General features: G+C 70.7%; 2 protein-coding genes and 3 non-coding genes across 5 annotated transcripts; 2 read left to right on the forward strand and 3 right to left on the reverse strand.

Annotated features, from left to right (window-relative positions):
* Positions 1-340: 340 nt before the first annotated feature.
* MAPRE3 (microtubule associated protein RP/EB family member 3) lies at positions 341-8,604 on the forward strand. Its single transcript, XM_053936780.1, is given in 8 exon segments — positions 341-409; positions 5,883-6,010; positions 6,097-6,242; positions 6,381-6,519; positions 6,522-6,581; positions 7,163-7,314; positions 7,399-7,551; positions 7,767-8,604. Coding segments are annotated over 7 exon segments (840 nt in total). The 5' UTR covers positions 341-409; positions 5,883-5,889; the 3' UTR covers positions 7,836-8,604.
* A 321-nt stretch (positions 8,605-8,925) lies between these two features.
* On the reverse strand, positions 8,926-9,089 carry LOC128786528 (U1 spliceosomal RNA). The gene has a single exon (XR_008430319.1). It is a non-coding gene; the product is annotated as a U1 spliceosomal RNA (small nuclear RNA).
* Positions 9,090-12,016: 2,927 nt separating this feature from the next.
* Positions 12,017-12,180, forward strand: LOC128786539 (U1 spliceosomal RNA). The gene has a single exon (XR_008430330.1). It is a non-coding gene; the product is annotated as a U1 spliceosomal RNA (small nuclear RNA).
* Positions 12,181-12,501: 321 nt separating this feature from the next.
* On the reverse strand, positions 12,502-15,608 carry LOC128785255 (microtubule-associated protein RP/EB family member 3-like). The gene is made up of 5 exons (XM_053937556.1): positions 15,513-15,608; positions 14,508-14,709; positions 13,792-13,943; positions 13,555-13,707; positions 12,502-13,339 (listed from the first exon to the last, which is right to left on the reverse strand). Exons 1-5 carry the CDS (start codon positions 15,606-15,608, stop codon positions 13,271-13,273), a joined length of 672 nt encoding a protein of 223 aa, XP_053793531.1. The 3' UTR covers positions 12,502-13,270.
* LOC128786544 (U1 spliceosomal RNA) lies at positions 15,223-15,386 on the reverse strand. Its single transcript, XR_008430335.1, has one exon. It is a non-coding gene; the product is annotated as a U1 spliceosomal RNA (small nuclear RNA).
* Positions 15,609-15,610: the final 2 nt, after the last annotated feature.

Below are 15,610 nucleotides of genomic sequence, written 5' to 3' on the forward strand. Positions count from 1 at the left end.
TTTTGGGGGCTCTGGGGTGTTTGGGGGTCCCCGGGGGCTCTGGGGGTGCAGAGGCCGCCGCCCGCCAGCAGGGGGCGCTGGTCGGGCCCGTTGCCATGGCGACGGGGGCTCGGCCGTGTCCGTTGTCACGGCTGGAGGGGGCGTGGCCAGGCGCGTTGCCATGGCAGCAAAGAGGGGCGCGGCCGGCCCCGTTGCCGATGGCGTAGGGGGCGTGGCCAACCCGTTTTAATGCTCATGGGGGCGTGGTCATGCCCGTTGCCATGGCGGCGGGGGCGGGGCGGGGCCGTTGGCACCGCCCGCGGGGGGGCGGCGCAGGCGCGGTCGGTCCGTGCGGTTCCGGCCCGGTCCCGGTCCCGGTCCCGGAGCAGCGGAGCGGGGGCAGCGGAGCGGCGGCGGCCGCGGCCGAGCGGTGAGTGCGGCGGGACCGCCCGGGGGGGCACGGGAGGGAGCGGGCAGCGCTGCTGCCATCGCCCGCATCCCCGCACCGGCCGCCGCCGCCCGGCAGGACCGGCCGGGGGGGCCGCGGGGCCTTCGGGGATGGAGCGGCGGCGCCGGGCCGGGAACGGGGCTGGAGAAGCGAGGCCAGAGGGGCGAGGGGCTTCCGGAGATGGAGCGTGCGGAGGTGAGGGGGGCGCCCCTTCGTGCGGTAACGCCGGGGATGGAGCGGTTGCGGCCGGGCCGCGAACGGGTCCGGGCCGAGCGGCGAGGCCGAGCGGTCCCGCGGGGCCGGTGGCGGCGAGGCCCTGCCTGACTCAGCGGCGGCCGCTCCTGCGCCCCGGCTGCGGCTCCCGCGGCACCGCGGGCATGGCACGGTGCGGTCCCGGTACGGAACGGCCCCGGCGTGTCACGGCTCTGCGCCGGTACGGCGCGCCGGGAGCTGTAGTCGCGGCTCTGGCACCGGGGCGTCGCTGCCGGTACCGGCCGTCGTCGGGGCCCGGGCATCACCCGGAGACCTCCGGTCTCGGGGGGGTCCTGCGGGACCCGGGCCGCCGCCGCTCGGGCACTGCCGGTGCCGCCGGTCCCGTCCCGCGGGTGCCGCTGTGGGTGATGCTGCCGGGACGCCGCCGTGGCGGTGCGGGGCGGCAGGTGGCTGTCAGCGTGACACACCGGGCGTGACGCGCTCTCGGTCCTCGGACTCATGGCGGCACGGCGGCGGCGGTGTCACCGGTGCGGCCGTGTCACCGGTAAGGTGACGGTGTCACCGACTCGCGCCTCTCGGGCCGGGGCCGGGGCCCTTCTCTGCGCTCCCCCGCCGTTCCCGGGGCGTCCAGCCCCATCTCCCGCCGGGGATCTTCCCGAGCGGCCCCTCTGACACCCCGCAGGGGGACGCGGCTCCCGGTGAGCGCTTTCGGTGCCTCCCGTGCCGCGTGCGGGGACACTGCGGACAGCCCTGCCCGGCGGCCTGTCCCGGCCGGGGGTGTCCCGCGGCCAGCCCGGCCCGGCCCGGCCCGGCTCGGCTGGGCTCGGCTCATCCCGCGGCATTAATATTTCAGGAGCGGGGGGAGGGCTGCGCTCTGCACATGCTCCCGCCGCCGCCGTACCGACTTATTTAGGTTAGCGGGAGCCGAGCGCGGCGGGGGGATTTGGGCGCTCGGGCACTCGCTCTGCGCCCCGAGCATCGCCGCCGGGAGCCGCCTGCTCCCGGTGCGTGAACGGCCGCTTCGCCTCGCCGCGGGACGGGCGCTGCCACCGGGAAACGGTGCTGGGGCCGGAGCCGGTACGGGGCTGGGGATGGAGCCGGTGCGAGGCCGGGAGCTGCCGGCCCCCCCAAACGCACCCGTGCCCGGCGGAGCGCGGCCGTGGCACGGGGATGCTCTGCTCGGGGTTGGGGGGCACCGGGGGGGGAACGTGGGCGAGCGGCCCTCGCCGCTAGCGCCCGGGCCACCGTGCCCGCTGCCAGATCCCCGGCAGCCCCGGGGCGGCTCCGCACGGCGCTCGGCCCCCGCCGGGCTGTCTGCCACCCCCCTCGCGTGTTTGTCACTTGAGAAGCCACCGGGACGGCTCCCAAAATAGATCCCGCCAGTCGCAGCAGCCCAGTTCGCACCGGCACCGCCGCGCTTGCTCGGCTCCCGGTGCCCGCCGTCGGTGCCGCCCTGGGCCGCCGCGCTGGCACCTCACGGCCTCACTCTGCTCCCGTTTGTTTGGGCAGAGCGGCCCGGGGGGGCTGCGGCGTGGGACCGGGCCCGGACGACCTCTGCGTGCGCCCGGCAGCGCCGCGGGACGGGCACGGACGCACGCACGCCCGGGGGGCTTCGGTCGCCGTCGGGCCGTGATTAGCAGCTCCCGCCCGGACAATTAAAATGCAGCGGTAAGCGTCCCCCGCCTGGCCGGGCGCCCGGCAACAACCCCTCTCCTCTCGGCCTGCCGGGAATCTGTGTTTGGGGGCTCGGTTCTTATTTTCGTTAGGTTTTTTTTTGGCAAGAGCCGGCGGCAAACCGGCTGGGCCGGAGGCTCCCGGCCCTGGGCGCGTCCGTCACCCGGCGTCGGGGCGGCAGCGGGTCGGAGGGTGCCGCAGGCCCTGGCTGCCCTGTCATTACACCGGGGCGTGCTCGGCGGGCGTTTGGGAGGGTGGCGACGGACTGGGTGGCACCGCGAGCCCCGGGCGGCGTCCCCGCTCCGCCACCGGGACGCGCCGGTGCCTGGCGGGGTCGGGGTTCTCCCGGTGGGTCGAGGTGCTCCCGGCGGGATCACGGTTCTCTCCGCGTGTCAGGGCCCCCCGGTGTGGATCAGGGTGCTCCCCGCGTGTCCGGGTTCGCCCCCGCGCTCTCACGTGTGCCGGCGTGTGCGGGACTCGAGGTGCGGCTGGCGCGGCGACACCCCGCTTCATCCCGGCGGGGAACCTGGGGGTCCCTGTCCCCTGCGCCGTCCCCCACGAGCGCCCCGGAGGCAGGATGCCGCAGAGCCCCGGCGGCCGTGCCGGCTCCCGCGGGCATCCCCCGCTCGGCCCGGGCGCGGCGTGGCCCCACGGCTCGCGGTGGGGCCCTGCTCCGGCAGCTGCCCCGTTCTTTGGGGAAGGGCCGGCGATGGCGGGGGGTGTCAGCCGCTCCTCGCCGCGCGGGCAGGCAGCCCCTGCCCCCTGCCCGGTGCGGCGCTGCCGCCCCCGCCGCAGCCCCGTGCCCCGGCGCGGCGGTACCGGCAGCCGCGGCACCGCAGTGCGCGTGGCTCTGGCTCAGCGCCGCGCATGACTCAGCTCCGCTGCCGGAGCCAGGGGAGGGGGAGGCGATGGGGAGAGCCCTGGGGGGACCCCTGCCCGCACCCCACTGCCGCCATGCCGCGAAACGGGCTGCGGGACGGGCTGCGGCTCCCGCCGGTGCCGGGAGCGGGTCGGTGCGCACCTCGCCGCGCCGGGGGCGGCGGCGGCGCGGGGGCCTCGGTTCCAGCTGCTGCGGTGGCGGCTAAAAATACCGACCACCCCCCCCCCCGCCCGCGGCTGCGTGCGGTAACACGGCGCGGTGGGACGGGGGTCCCGGGGGTCCCGGCGGCGGCAGGGGACGGATCGGCTCGGCTGCCGGTGGGGTTCCATCGGCCGTGCGACATCGCCGGTGCTGAGTCACCGCGGTGCTGAACCCCAGAGCGGGGGGACTGCGGCCACCGGGACCTTCTGCCCCCCAAACGGGCGCTGGGGGGTGGCAGCACCCCGGGGCGGCAGCGCCCCACAGGCCCCCGGGGCGCAGCTGTGCGCTGGCACCGTCCCCCCCTCGTTCCCCCGGGCCGTGCCACGGCAAGGGGGGCTCGGGGGGCTGCCACCCCCCCCCCTGCCCCCGCCTGGCAGCTGGCCCGGGCCCGCGGCCCCCCTCGCCCAGGAGGGAAGCGGATTAACGCCGCCGCTGCCGCCGCTGCTGTGCGGGGGGGCCGCGGGAGCACCGGGACCCCCGGCCCCGGGAAGGGGCAGCGGGGCCGCTCCTCGGTCGCTGCCCTGAAGCGTTTTGTGCGGGACAGTGAGACTGGAGCTCAGTGCCCCCCACTCTGCTGGGGCTCCCTGTGCCCTGCCGTGCTGGGACTGCGGCCGGGGGGTCCTGGAGCCCCCAGCCATCTGGGCGTAGGCTGCCTGCCGGCAGATGTTGCCCCTCTAAGCCCTGCTCTAATGGACCCCGATCCCGATCCCGGCAGATTAGGCAGCACCGGGGGCCGGAGAGGGGGGCCCTAAGCTGCTTATGGGCACCAGCCCCCAGGAGCCCCGAGGGCTCACCCAGGGCAGCAGCCCCTCGGTGCAGGGGCAGTGCCCGCAGCTGTGCCTGCGTCCTGGGACCCCTTCCCCCTGAGCCACATCCTGCTCTGTATCCACCCAATACCCCAAACCTGGCTCCCCTGGGTACCACTGTTCAGGCCGGGGCTCCACCTGGCCAGGTGGGCCACAGCGGGGCTTCTGGGGGCCCTCATGCCCCCCTGCCATACCTTGGGGTGCACCTGGAGTGGGGGGGAGGTCCCCACAGGCTGCACTGTGGCAGCCCGGCCCTGCTGTCCCTTGGTGTTGGAGCACGGTTGGGATGGACACCCCGGATCCCAGTGCTCCCAGTGCTGGAGTGTGGGTGGGATGGATGCCCCGGATCCCAGTGCTCCCAGTGCTGGAGTGTGGGTGGGATGGATGCCCCGGATCCCAGTGCTCCCAGTGCTGGAGTGTGGGTGGGATGGACACCCCGGATCCCAGTGCTCCCAGTGCTGGAGTGTGGGTGGGATGGACACCCTGGGTCCCAGTGCTCCCAGTGCTGGAGTGTGGGTGGGATGGGCACCCTGGATCCCAGTGCTCCCAGTGCTGGAGTGTGGGTGGGATGGACACCCCGGATCCCAGTGCTCCCAGTGTTGGAGTCCAGGTGGGATGGATGCCCCAGATCCCAGTGCTCCCAGTGCTGGAGTCCAGGTGGGATGGATGCCCCGGATCCCAGTGCTCCCAGTGTTGGAGTGTGGGTGGGATGGACACCCCGGATCCCAGTGCTCCCAGTGCTGGAGTGTGGGTGGGATGGATGCCCCGGATCCCAGTGCTCCCAGTGCTGGAGTGTGGGTGGGATGGACACCCCGGATCCCAGTGCTCCCAGTGCTGGAGTGTGGGTGGGATGGACACCCTGGGTCCCAGTGCTCCCAGTGCTGGAGTGTGGGTGGGATGGGCACCCTGGATCCCAGTGCTCCCAGTGCTGGAGTGTGGGTGGGATGGACACCCCGGATCCCAGTGCTCCCAGTGTTGGAGTCCAGGTGGGATGGATGCCCCAGATCCCAGTGCTCCCAGTGCTGGAGTGTGGGTGGGATGGACACCCCGGATCCCAGTGCTCCCAGTGCTGGAGTGTGGGTGGGATGGATGCCCCGGATCCCAGTGCTCCCAGTGCTGGAGTGTGGGTGGGATGGATGCTCTGGATCCCAGTGCTCCCAGTGTTGGAGTGTGGGTGGGATGGATGCCCAGTGCTCCCAGTGCTCCCAGTGCTGGAGTGTGGGTGGGATGGACACCCTGGATCCCAGTGCTCCCAGTGCTGGAGTGTGGGTGGGATGGGCACCCCGGATCCCAGTGCTCCCAGTGCTGGAGTGTGGGTGGGATGAGCACCCCGGGTCCCAGTGCTCCCAGTGCTGGAGTGTGGGTGGGATGGATGCTCTGGATCCCAGTGCTCCCAGTGCTGGAGTGTGGGTGGGATGGACACCCTGGATCCCAGTGCTCCCAGTGCTGGAGTGTGGGTGGGATGGACACCCCGGATCCCAGTGCTCCCAGTGCTGGAGTGTGGGTGGGATGGATGCCCTGAGTCCCAGTGCTCCCAGTGCTGGAGTGTGGGTGGGATGGATGCCCTGAGTCCCAGTGCTCCCAGTGCTGGAGTGTGGGTGGGATGGATGCCCCGGGTCCCAGTGCCCCGGTGCGGGGTTGGGGTGCCCGGGGTGCCCGTGTGACCCCTGTCTCTTGGCAGCTGGGGCATGGCCGTCAATGTGTACTCGACGTCGGTGACCAGCGAGAACCTGAGCCGCCATGACATGCTGGCCTGGGTCAACGACTCCCTGCAGCTCAACTACACCAAGATCGAGCAGCTCTGCTCAGGTGGGCGTGTGGGGCGGCGTGGGGGACGTGGGGGGTGTTGTCAGGGTGCCCCCAGCCCCCCTTGACCGTGCCTCGGGCCGGCGCAGGGGCTGCCTATTGCCAGTTCATGGACATGCTGTTCCCCGGCTGCGTGCACCTGCGGAAGGTGAAGTTCCAGGCCAAGCTGGAGCACGAGTACATCCACAACTTCAAGGTGCTGCAGGCCGCCTTCAAGAAGATGGGAGTAGACAAAGTAGGTCCATGGGGACGGCGGGGGCTGCCCCCGCCCCGGGGGAGGTGGCTGTGCCGGTGTCCCCACCGAGCCGGTGTCCCCACCGAGCCGGGGCCACGCCGGGAGTGCCGCCCCACCGGCCCCTCCGCGTCCCCCTAGATCATCGCGGTGGAGCGGCTGGTGAAGGGCAAGTTCCAGGACAATTTTGAGTTCATCCAGTGGTTCAAGAAATTCTTTGACGCCAACTACGACGGCAAGGAGTACAACCCGCTGCTGGCGCGGCAGGGCCAGGACGTCGCGCCCCCCCAAACCCAGGTGATCACATCTACAACAAACCCAAGAAACCCATTGGCACCGCAGGTAATGTCCGGGGCCCCCCAGCGAGCGCTGCCCCCCGCCCTCTGCACCCCGTGGCGCGCCGGCCGTGGCCGGGCGTCCCCCCGACCCCTGCCTGCGCCCCGCTCTGCTGCCTGCCTGCCTGCCTGCGCCGGGAGGGCTGGGCGGGTCTGCAGGGACACCGGCACGGCGGAGCACGGCGATCTCGGCGGCCTCCGCCTGCCCGCTCAGCCCGGGCTGGGGCGGTTCGTCGCCCCGGGGCCCCCCTGGCTGCCATCCCCCCCGTGCCGTGCAGCTCCCGTGGGCGCTGGGGGCTCCCTGTGCTGGCCCGGTGGGAGCTGCCGAGGTCTGGGGCCTCCTCAGATCCCGTGCCGAACCCCAAACGAGCCACGAGCACCCTTAGAGAGCCCAGGGGCGAGACTTGCCAGGGGAAACTGAGGCGGGGGGGAGGCTGAAGTTGGGAGAGCCCGGAGCCGTGGCTGTGCACAGGGTATCTGCCTGCCCTTGCTGCCCACCGCTGCCCCCCACTCAACGTGTGTGGGGGGGGTCCCTGCTGGCAGCCCCCCCAGCCGGCATTAACCCATTGGTGGCCGTGTGCTGTCAAGTCCCCCAGAGGACCTCCCCCACGGGCCCCAAGAACACCCCGAACCCAGCCCGCCTCGGCAACGTGCCCAGCGGCATCCTACGGAAAAACTCGCCTGCCGCCCGCAACGGCGGCACCGAGGCTGACGCGCAGATCCTGGAGCTCAACCAGCAGGTGGGGAGGGGGTCCCTGCCGGGGGGCTGGGGGGCGCCGCGGGGCTGGGGGGCCGAAGGTTTCGGCCGTTTCCCTGTCCCGCAGCTGATGGACCTGAAGCTGACGGTGGACGGGCTGGAGAAGGAGCGGGATTTCTACTTCAGCAAACTGCGGGACATTGAGCTCATCTGCCAGGAGCACGAGAACGAGAACAGCCCCATCATCACCGGCATCGTCAGCGTCCTCTATGCCACGGAGGTGAGGGCCGGGCACCTCGGGACGGCCCCGGAGCCGCTGGGACTCCCCTGGGCGGGGAGGGGCTCCCTTCCCCCCCCCAGTTGTCCCGGCCTCGTTCACTCCGTGCGGTGCCGGGAGGGGTTTGGGCTTTGCCAAAGCCTCCTGCCGTGCCAGGCGGAGCTTGGTGTGCCCGCCGGTGCCACCCCTGTGCCGACGGCGGCCGCGGTTCCCCGCAGGAGGGCTTTGCCCCACCGGAGGACGACGAGCTGGAGGAGCAGCCGCCAGAGGACCAGGACGAGTACTAGCCCCGGCCCGCGCCCGCGCCCCCCGCGCCGCCCCCACCACAGACACGGGAGGTCCGAGCCCGCGCCTCGCCCCGCACTGTCACACGCCACGGCGGTCTCCGGCAGTGCCAGGGGGAAGCCACCATCTCCATACCCAGCCGGCATCCCTGGGCGAGGAGCGCGGCCGCGCCGGGGGCCGGGGCCGGGCAGGGCTCAGGCGCCGTGCCGGGGCCCGGCCCGCGCCGCCCCCTCCCCATATTTATTTCTGTTGTCCCCCGGGTGCGAGCGAGCGCCGCGTCCGCCCCGGTGTCCTGCGTGCCCACGGCGAGAGTGAGAGGGAAGGCCGCGGCCTCGGGGGCCGGCCCGGGGGGCCGAGCACTGCTCACCTTGCTGGGAGCCCCCGGGACCCCCGTGGCAGAGCGAGCGCCGGCCCGGCAGCCTGTCGGGGCGGGAGGCCACGGAGCCGAGGAGGGAGATGTCGGTTCGGGTTCCCGGGAAGGAGGAAAGGAAAGCCCAGCCCGGCGCGGCCGCGGCAGCGGGGGGCACCTGCAGCCACGGGGGTCCCGGAGAGGGGGCCTGTCCCCGCCAGGGCACGGAACGGCAGCGGGCCCTCTCCTCTCGCCTGTGGCCCCCGCGGGGCCGGGGCTGGGCTGGGTCACCGCGAGGGCTCGCGGCGCCCGCCCGCCCCGGCTGCCACGTCCCCGTCGCATCGCTTGTCTGCTCCATCGCTCCGGTCGCAACGCTGCATCCGTGTTCGGTTTTATTTAAATAAACTCGTGTGGTAACACTGCGTGCTGCCCGTGCTGGGGGCCGCTGCGAGCTCCGGGACTCGGACCCCCGCAGGAGGCCGGGAAGCTGGAGCGGAGCCGGGTGCAGGCTCGGGGAGCGCAGCGTGTGAGGAGGGCCGGGATGGGAAATTGGGTGTCGGGTTTGGTTAGAGATTCACGCGGGTTGGAAAAGCCCGCAGAGATCCCGGCAGCTGCTCCTGCCCCGGCCCGGGCGGGATTTAAGGGAGTGGGAGCGGATCTTGAAAGCAGCAGAGCCAGCGGGGAACCGAAGCACCGCGGGGAAAAACAGCCCGCGAGTTTCTTCTGTCCTTGACCACGAAAACCAGGGGAGAGCGCGAACGCAGTCCCCCACTACCACAAATTATGCAGTCGAGTTTCCCGCATTTGGGGAAATCGCAGGGGTCAGCACACCCGGAGTGCAAGGGATGAGCCTCGCCCTGGGAAAACCACCTGCCTGATCATGGTGTCTCCCCTGCCAGGTAAGTATGACTCCCACACCGCCCCGCCCGCACCACCCGCCCGCCCCACGCCCCGACAACACACGCCCGGCCCCGCCCCGGCCCCGCTCCCGCCCGGCCCCGCTCCCGCCCGGCCCGCACGGCCCGGCCCGCACGGCCCGGCCCGCGCAGCGCCCGCGGACGCGCCAGGGCAGCGCGGGCTTGGCGCGGGCTGGGGCCCGGCATGCCGCGCGGCGCACGCTCATCTGCATGGACACGCCCACCCAGCGGTACCTGCACCGCCCCGCCCCCTCCCCGCTGTGATTTGCATGGCCACGCCCCCTCGCCAAACTCCGCCTCGGAGCCACCCCTTGTGGCAGCGCCCCCTGGCGGCGCGGCGGAGCGGGCCCGCCCCTCCCGGGAGCGTCCGGATCCTCCCGAACGGAACCGGATCCTCCCGAACGGAACCGGATCCTCCCGAACGGAACCGGATCCCGAACGGAACCGGATCCCGAACTGATCCCGATCCCGAACGGAACCGGAACCCGAACGGAACCGGATCCCGAACGGAACCGGATCCCGAACAGAACCCAGTCCCGAAGGGATCCAGACCCGGCACGGGAAGCGAGCACGGCGCCGTTTAACCCGATGCTGCTCGGCAGCCCGTGCCAGCTCTGGGACAGAATCTCCGGAAAAGACCAGGAGCAGAGGGCACGGGCATTCCCAGGTGGTGCTGCAGAAATGACCACAGCTGCTGCCAGGGGCGGCGCAGAGGCACAGGGCGAGGCCCATGGCAGGGACCAGCCCCTGAGCTGGGATTAACTCCCTCCGAAATAGCACGGGCTGGGTTGCGGGCAGGACGGGCTGAGCCTGGACAGAAGGAAAAATCGGAAGGGGAAGAGATTGGGCCGGAGTGAAGGGGACCGCAGGCATCTCCTCTCGCCCCGGCCAATCCCTGGGTTCCACTTAAGCCGGGGAATGGAGCCGTGGGTTTTCCAGTGGATACTGGAGTATGTCGTTCCGTAGTTACTGGCTGTGAGGGAGCTTGCTGTGAGTAAAAGGTCGCTGTTGTTGCTGCAGTGGGAGGAAATCCCTCAGGGCAGGAAATCCCTCAGGGCAGGAAATCCCTCGGACATCCCATGGAATTCGGGACCGGGAACACAAAATGACCCCATCGCTTTCCCCACGTGCCCGAGTGCCCTTTGCCACTGCTCAGGCGGGGTTTGCTGTGAAAGGAAAATGCACAATTCACTTTTGCAAAGGACTCTGTCTGGTTTGCATGTTCCTCTGGGAAATGCATGGAAGGTGCAGCTCTGCCCATTCAGCCAGGGAAAGTTTTAGGTGATATGTTTCTCTTTAAGCTAGGTCTTGTATCAGCTCTTAAGAGAATTTATTACACTTGACATAGTTTAGCTACCCCGAGTCGCATAAAATTAGCAGGATGGCTTCTGAGGTAGTGTTGGAAACAGAAAAAGGTTTAATAAAAGGCAAAATAACAAAGCTCTTACAGAGAAAAACTGAGCCAGGGGCAAGACGTCCTTGCTTCTACTAAAACACCCCACAAACGCAATTGTTTCCTTTGTTCTCTTCTTTTTCTAGTGAATTACCGAAGTGAAACTTTTTAGCCTTTGTCTAATTAGGTAACCTTAGGTTTGAGGTGAAGTCTTAAAGGTCTTATGAGGTGTCTTTTGACCAAATTGGGGAAAGAAACTTGGAGGCTTTTTGCCTTTTTAAACAGACACAGAAGGATTTAATCAGTCCCTCAGCAGAGAGCACATTCCTACATTTAAGTGCCCTCATAGCACCGGTTTGGGCTTTGGGAATCCTTGGGCAAGAGAGAAACGTGAGTCTGCTAAAAGCTGAGCTGAACCCGGGAGCCCAAGCGGTGAGAAAAGACCAACCCCCGTAGGACGAGAGGCCCAGCGAGGACTGGAAATGTTCACAGGCTCTTTTGTACAGCTCGGGTTATTGCCAATTCGAATTTGCCTCTCTGGTGCCCCGAGAAGAAGCCGAAATCACCGGGACAGACGGGTGCGGGAGTTACGGGGAGCCCGGCCCAGAGCGCCGATGTTCCCGGCGCTGTCCCCGATCCCGACGCCCTCCCGGCCCGGTCCCGACACCAGGACGCACTTTGGGGGTCGGTGTGACAGACGTCTTCTCTCGCAGCCCCGGGGCACAACAGAGCCGCCTCTTCCTTGCCCTCGAGTGGGAAGATGCAGCTCTAAGGGGGAAACGATATCTCGAGGTTTGAATAAAGCCTGCAGGTTTTTAGCTGTCCATCGGTGCCTGCAGACAGAGCCGTGTGACCGACCGCTTCTCCCGGGAACGCCGCACGCCCGGCTCGCCGCTACTCCGAGGGAAAAGAGAAAGCCGAGAGGAGCGGGCTGCGCGGGGGAGAGGCACCGGGAGGGACACGGCAGCACCGGGAGGGGCACGGCAGCACCGGGAGAGGCACGGCAGGACCGGGAGGGGCACGGCAGGACCGGGAGGGGCACGGCAGCACCGGGAGGGGCACGGCAGGAGCGGGCAGTACCCGGGGAAAAGGTAATCCCGGCCGCGGGAGGTCGTGGCCGCTGAGCCATTGGCCGCTGGCGGGGAACAGAACCCGGCCCGAAGGGAGGGAAGAGCCGCGGGCTCGGGGCAGCGGCTCCCGCGGCACCCGGGGCTCCCGGCGGGGCCCGGCCCGGGCGGCTCCGAGGAGCGGCGGGGCCGGCCCGGAGAGGGGCGGGGCGAGCGGGGCTGTGGGGGCGTGTCCATGCAGATGAGCGTCCGCCGCGCGGCATGCCGGGCCCCAGCCCGCGCCAAGCCCGCGCTGCCCTGGCGCGTCCGCGGGCGCTGCGCGGGCCGGGCCGTGCGGGCCGGGCCGTGCGGGCCGGGCGGGAGCGGGGCCGGGCGGGAGCGGGGCCGGGGCGGGGCCGGGCGTGTGTTGTCGGGGCGTGGGGCGGGCGGGCGATGCGGGCGGGGCGGTGCGGGAGTCATACTTACCTGGCAGGGGAGACACCATGATCAGGCAGGTGGTTTTCCCAGGGCGAGGCTCATCCCTTGCACTCCGGGTGTGCTGACCCCTGCGATTTCCCCAAATGCGGGAAACTCGACTGCATAATTTGTGGTAGTGGGGGACTGCGTTCGCGCTCTCCCCTGGTTTTCGTGGTCAAGGACAGAAGAAACTCGCGGGCTGTTTTTCCCCGCGGTGCTTCGGCTCCCCGCTGGCGCTGCTGCTTTCAAGATCCGCTCCCACTCCCTTAAATCCCGCCCGGGCCGGGGCAGGAGCAGCTGCCGGGATCTCTGCGGGCTTTTCCAACCCGCGTGAATCTCTAACCAAACCCGACACCCAATTTCCCATCCCGGCCCTCCTCACACGCTGCGCTCCCCGAGCCTGCACCCGGCTCCGCTCCAGCTTCCCGGCCTCCTGCGGGGGTCCGAGTCCCGGAGCTCGCAGCGGCCCCCAGCACGGGCAGCACGCAGTGTTACCACACGAGTTTATTTAAATAAAACCGAACACGGATGCAGCGTTGCGACCGGAGCGATGGAGCAGACAAGCGATGCGACGGGGACGTGGCAGCCGGGGCGGGCGGGCGCCGCGAGCCCTCGCGGTGACCCAGCCCAGCCCCGGCCCCGCGGGGGCCACAGGCGAGAGGAGAGGGCCCGCTGCCGTTCCGTGCCCTGGCGGGGACAGGCCCCCTCTCCGGGACCCCCGTGGCTGCAGGTGCCCCCCGCTGCCGCGGCCGCGCCGGGCTGGGCTTTCCTTTCCTCCTTCCCGGGAACCCGAACCGACATCTCCCTCCTCGGCTCCGTGGCCTCCCGCCCCGACAGGCTGCCGGGCCGGCGCTCGCTCTGCCACGGGGGTCCCGGGGGCTCCCAGCAAGGTGAGCAGTGCTCGGCCCCCCGGGCCGGCCCCCGAGGCCGCGGCCTTCCCTCTCACTCTCGCCGTGGGCACGCAGGACACCGGGGCGGACGCGGCGCTCGCTCGCACCCGGGGGACAACAGAAATAAATATGGGGAGGGGGCGGCGCGGGCCGGGCCCCGGCACGGCGCCTGAGCCCTGCCCGGCCCCGGCCCCCGGCGCGGCCGCGCTCCTCGCCCAGGGATGCCGGCTGGGTATGGAGATGGTGGCTTCCCCCTGGCGCTGCCGGAGACCGCCGTGGCGTGTGACAGTGCGGGGCGAGGCGCGGGCTCGGACCTCCCGTGTCTGTGGTGGGGGCGGCGCGGGGGGCGCGGGCGCGGGCCGGGGCTAGTACTCGTCCTGGTCCTCTGGCGGCTGCTCCTCCAGCTCGTCGTCCTCCGGTGGGGCAAAGCCCTCCTGCGGGGAACCGCGGCCGCCGTCGGCACAGGGGTGGCACCGGCGGGCACACCAAGCTCCGCCTGGCACGGCAGGAGGCTTTGGCAAAGCCCAAACCCCTCCCGGCACCGCACGGAGTGAACGAGGCCGGGACAACTGGGGGGGGGAAGGGAGCCCCTCCCCGCCCAGGGGAGTCCCAGCGGCTCCGGGGCCGTCCCGAGGTGCCCGGCCCTCACCTCCGTGGCATAGAGGACGCTGACGATGCCGGTGATGATGGGGCTGTTCTCGTTCTCGTGCTCCTGGCAGATGAGCTCAATGTCCCGCAGTTTGCTGAAGTAGAAATCCCGCTCCTTCTCCAGCCCGTCCACCGTCAGCTTCAGGTCCATCAGCTGCGGGACAGGGAAACGGCCGAAACCTTCGGCCCCCCAGCCCCGCGGCGCCCCCCAGCCCCCCGGCAGGGACCCCCTCCCCACCTGCTGGTTGAGCTCCAGGATCTGCGCGTCAGCCTCGGTGCCGCCGTTGCGGGCGGCAGGCGAGTTTTTCCGTAGGATGCCGCTGGGCACGTTGCCGAGGCGGGCTGGGTTCGGGGTGTTCTTGGGGCCCGTGGGGGAGGTCCTCTGGGGGACTTGACAGCACATGGCCACCAATGGGTTAATGCCGGCTGGGGGGGCTGCCAGCACATTGAGTGGGGGCAGCGGTGGGCAGCAAGGGCAGGCAGATACCCTGTGCACAGCCACGGCTCCGGGCTCTCCCAACTTCAGCCTCCCCCCTGCCTCAGTTTCCCCTGGCAAGTCTCGCCCCCGGGCTCTCTAAGGGTGCTTCGTGGCTCTTTTGGGGTTCGGCACGGGATCTGAGGAGGCCCCAGACCTCGGCAGCTCCCACCGGGCCAGCACAGGGAGCCCCCAGCGCCCACGGGAGCTGCACGGCCCGGGGGGGATGGCAGCCAGGGGGGCCCCGGGGCGACGAACCGCCCCAGCCCGGGCTGAGCGGGCAGGCGGAGGCCGCCGAGATCGCCGTGCTCCGCCGTGCCGGTGTCCCTGCAGACCCGCCCAGCCCTCCCGGCGCAGGCAGGCAGGCAGGCAGCAGAGCGGGGCGCAGGCAGGGGTCGGGGGGACGCCCGGCCACGGCCGGCGCGCCACGGGGTGCAGAGGGCGGGGGGCAGCGCTCGCTGGGGGGCCCCGGACATTACCTGCGGTGCCAATGGGTTTCTTGGGTTTGTTGTAGATGTGATCACCTGGGTTTGGGGGGGGCGCGACGTCCTGGCCCTGCCGCGCCAGCAGCGGGTTGTACTCCTTGCCGTCGTAGTTGGCGTCAAAGAATTTCTTGAACCACTGGATGAACTCAAAATTGTCCTGGAACTTGCCCTTCACCAGCCGCTCCACCGCGATGATCTAGGGGCCGAGGCTGGAGCGCCTGGCACCGAATCGGGCCGGGGAAACCTATATGGACTCAACGGCCGGTGGGATCGGGCAGGTGGCCCCAAGTGGCCCGGGACCCTCAGCAAGGCTCGGAGGGCAGAGAGGCTCGGGAACAGCCGGGGATCCACGGGCGGCCAGGAGACGCAGGAAATGGCCAGCGGATCCCTACAGGGAGGGAGAGCGGATGATCCCGGCCTGTCCTAGGCGAGAGCAGGGGAACACCGCGGTGTCTCCCGGTGTCCCCGCCGGGGAAGGGGCGAGGTGCCGGTGCCGCTCGCCGGGCAGTGCCTGGGGCACATCCGGCCGGGGCTGTAGGGACGGGACCGGAGAGCGACCTGCGGGGAGGGCTGATGGCCCTGATCGTGCGCAGGCAGGCGATCCGCGATGTACGGGCAGAGTTAGCACAGCACGGGCCGGGCTAGGGGGAATTGGTGAAATATCGGCTCAGTAGCACGATGAATGAAGCCTTTCTTTGACCAGCGAAACCAGGGGAGAGCGCGAACGCAGTCCCCCACTACCACAAATTATGCAGTCGAGTTTCCCGCATTTGGGGAAATCGCAGGGGTCAGCACACCCGGAGTGCAAGGGATGAGCCTCGCCCTGGGAAAACCACCTGCCTGATCATGGTGTCTCCCCTGCCAGGTAAGTATGACTCCCACACCGCCCCGCCCGCACCGCCCGCCCGCCCCACGCCTCCACAACACACGGCCGGCCCCGGCCCGGCCCCGCTCCCGCCCGGCCCCGCTCCCGCCCGGCCCGCACGGCCCGGCCCGCACGGCCCGGCCCGCGCAGCGCCCGCGGACGCGCCAGGGCAGCGCGGGCTTGGCGCGGGCTGGGGCCCGGCATGCCGCGCGGCGGGCGCTCATCTGCATGG

This window comes from Vidua chalybeata, chromosome 3 (genome assembly GCF_026979565.1).
Source record: "Vidua chalybeata isolate OUT-0048 chromosome 3, bVidCha1 merged haplotype, whole genome shotgun sequence".
NCBI classification, from domain to species: Eukaryota; Metazoa; Chordata; class Aves; order Passeriformes; family Viduidae; genus Vidua; species Vidua chalybeata.

Bases quoted from the DNA above. Each gene is read 5' to 3' on its own strand.
- LOC128785255 (XM_053937556.1), bottom strand. From the start codon at position 15,608: ATGCAGATGAGCGCCCGCCGCGCGGCATGCCGGGCCCCAGCCCGCGCC. The intron at 14,710-15,512 runs GTGCGGGCCGGG...CTCGGCCCCTAG, and splicing joins GGCGCTGCGCGGGCCGGGCC to ATCATCGCGGTGGAGCGGCT. The intron at 13,708-13,791 runs GTGGGGAGGGGG...CCTGTCCCGCAG, and splicing joins TCCTGGAGCTCAACCAGCAG to CTGATGGACCTGAAGCTGAC.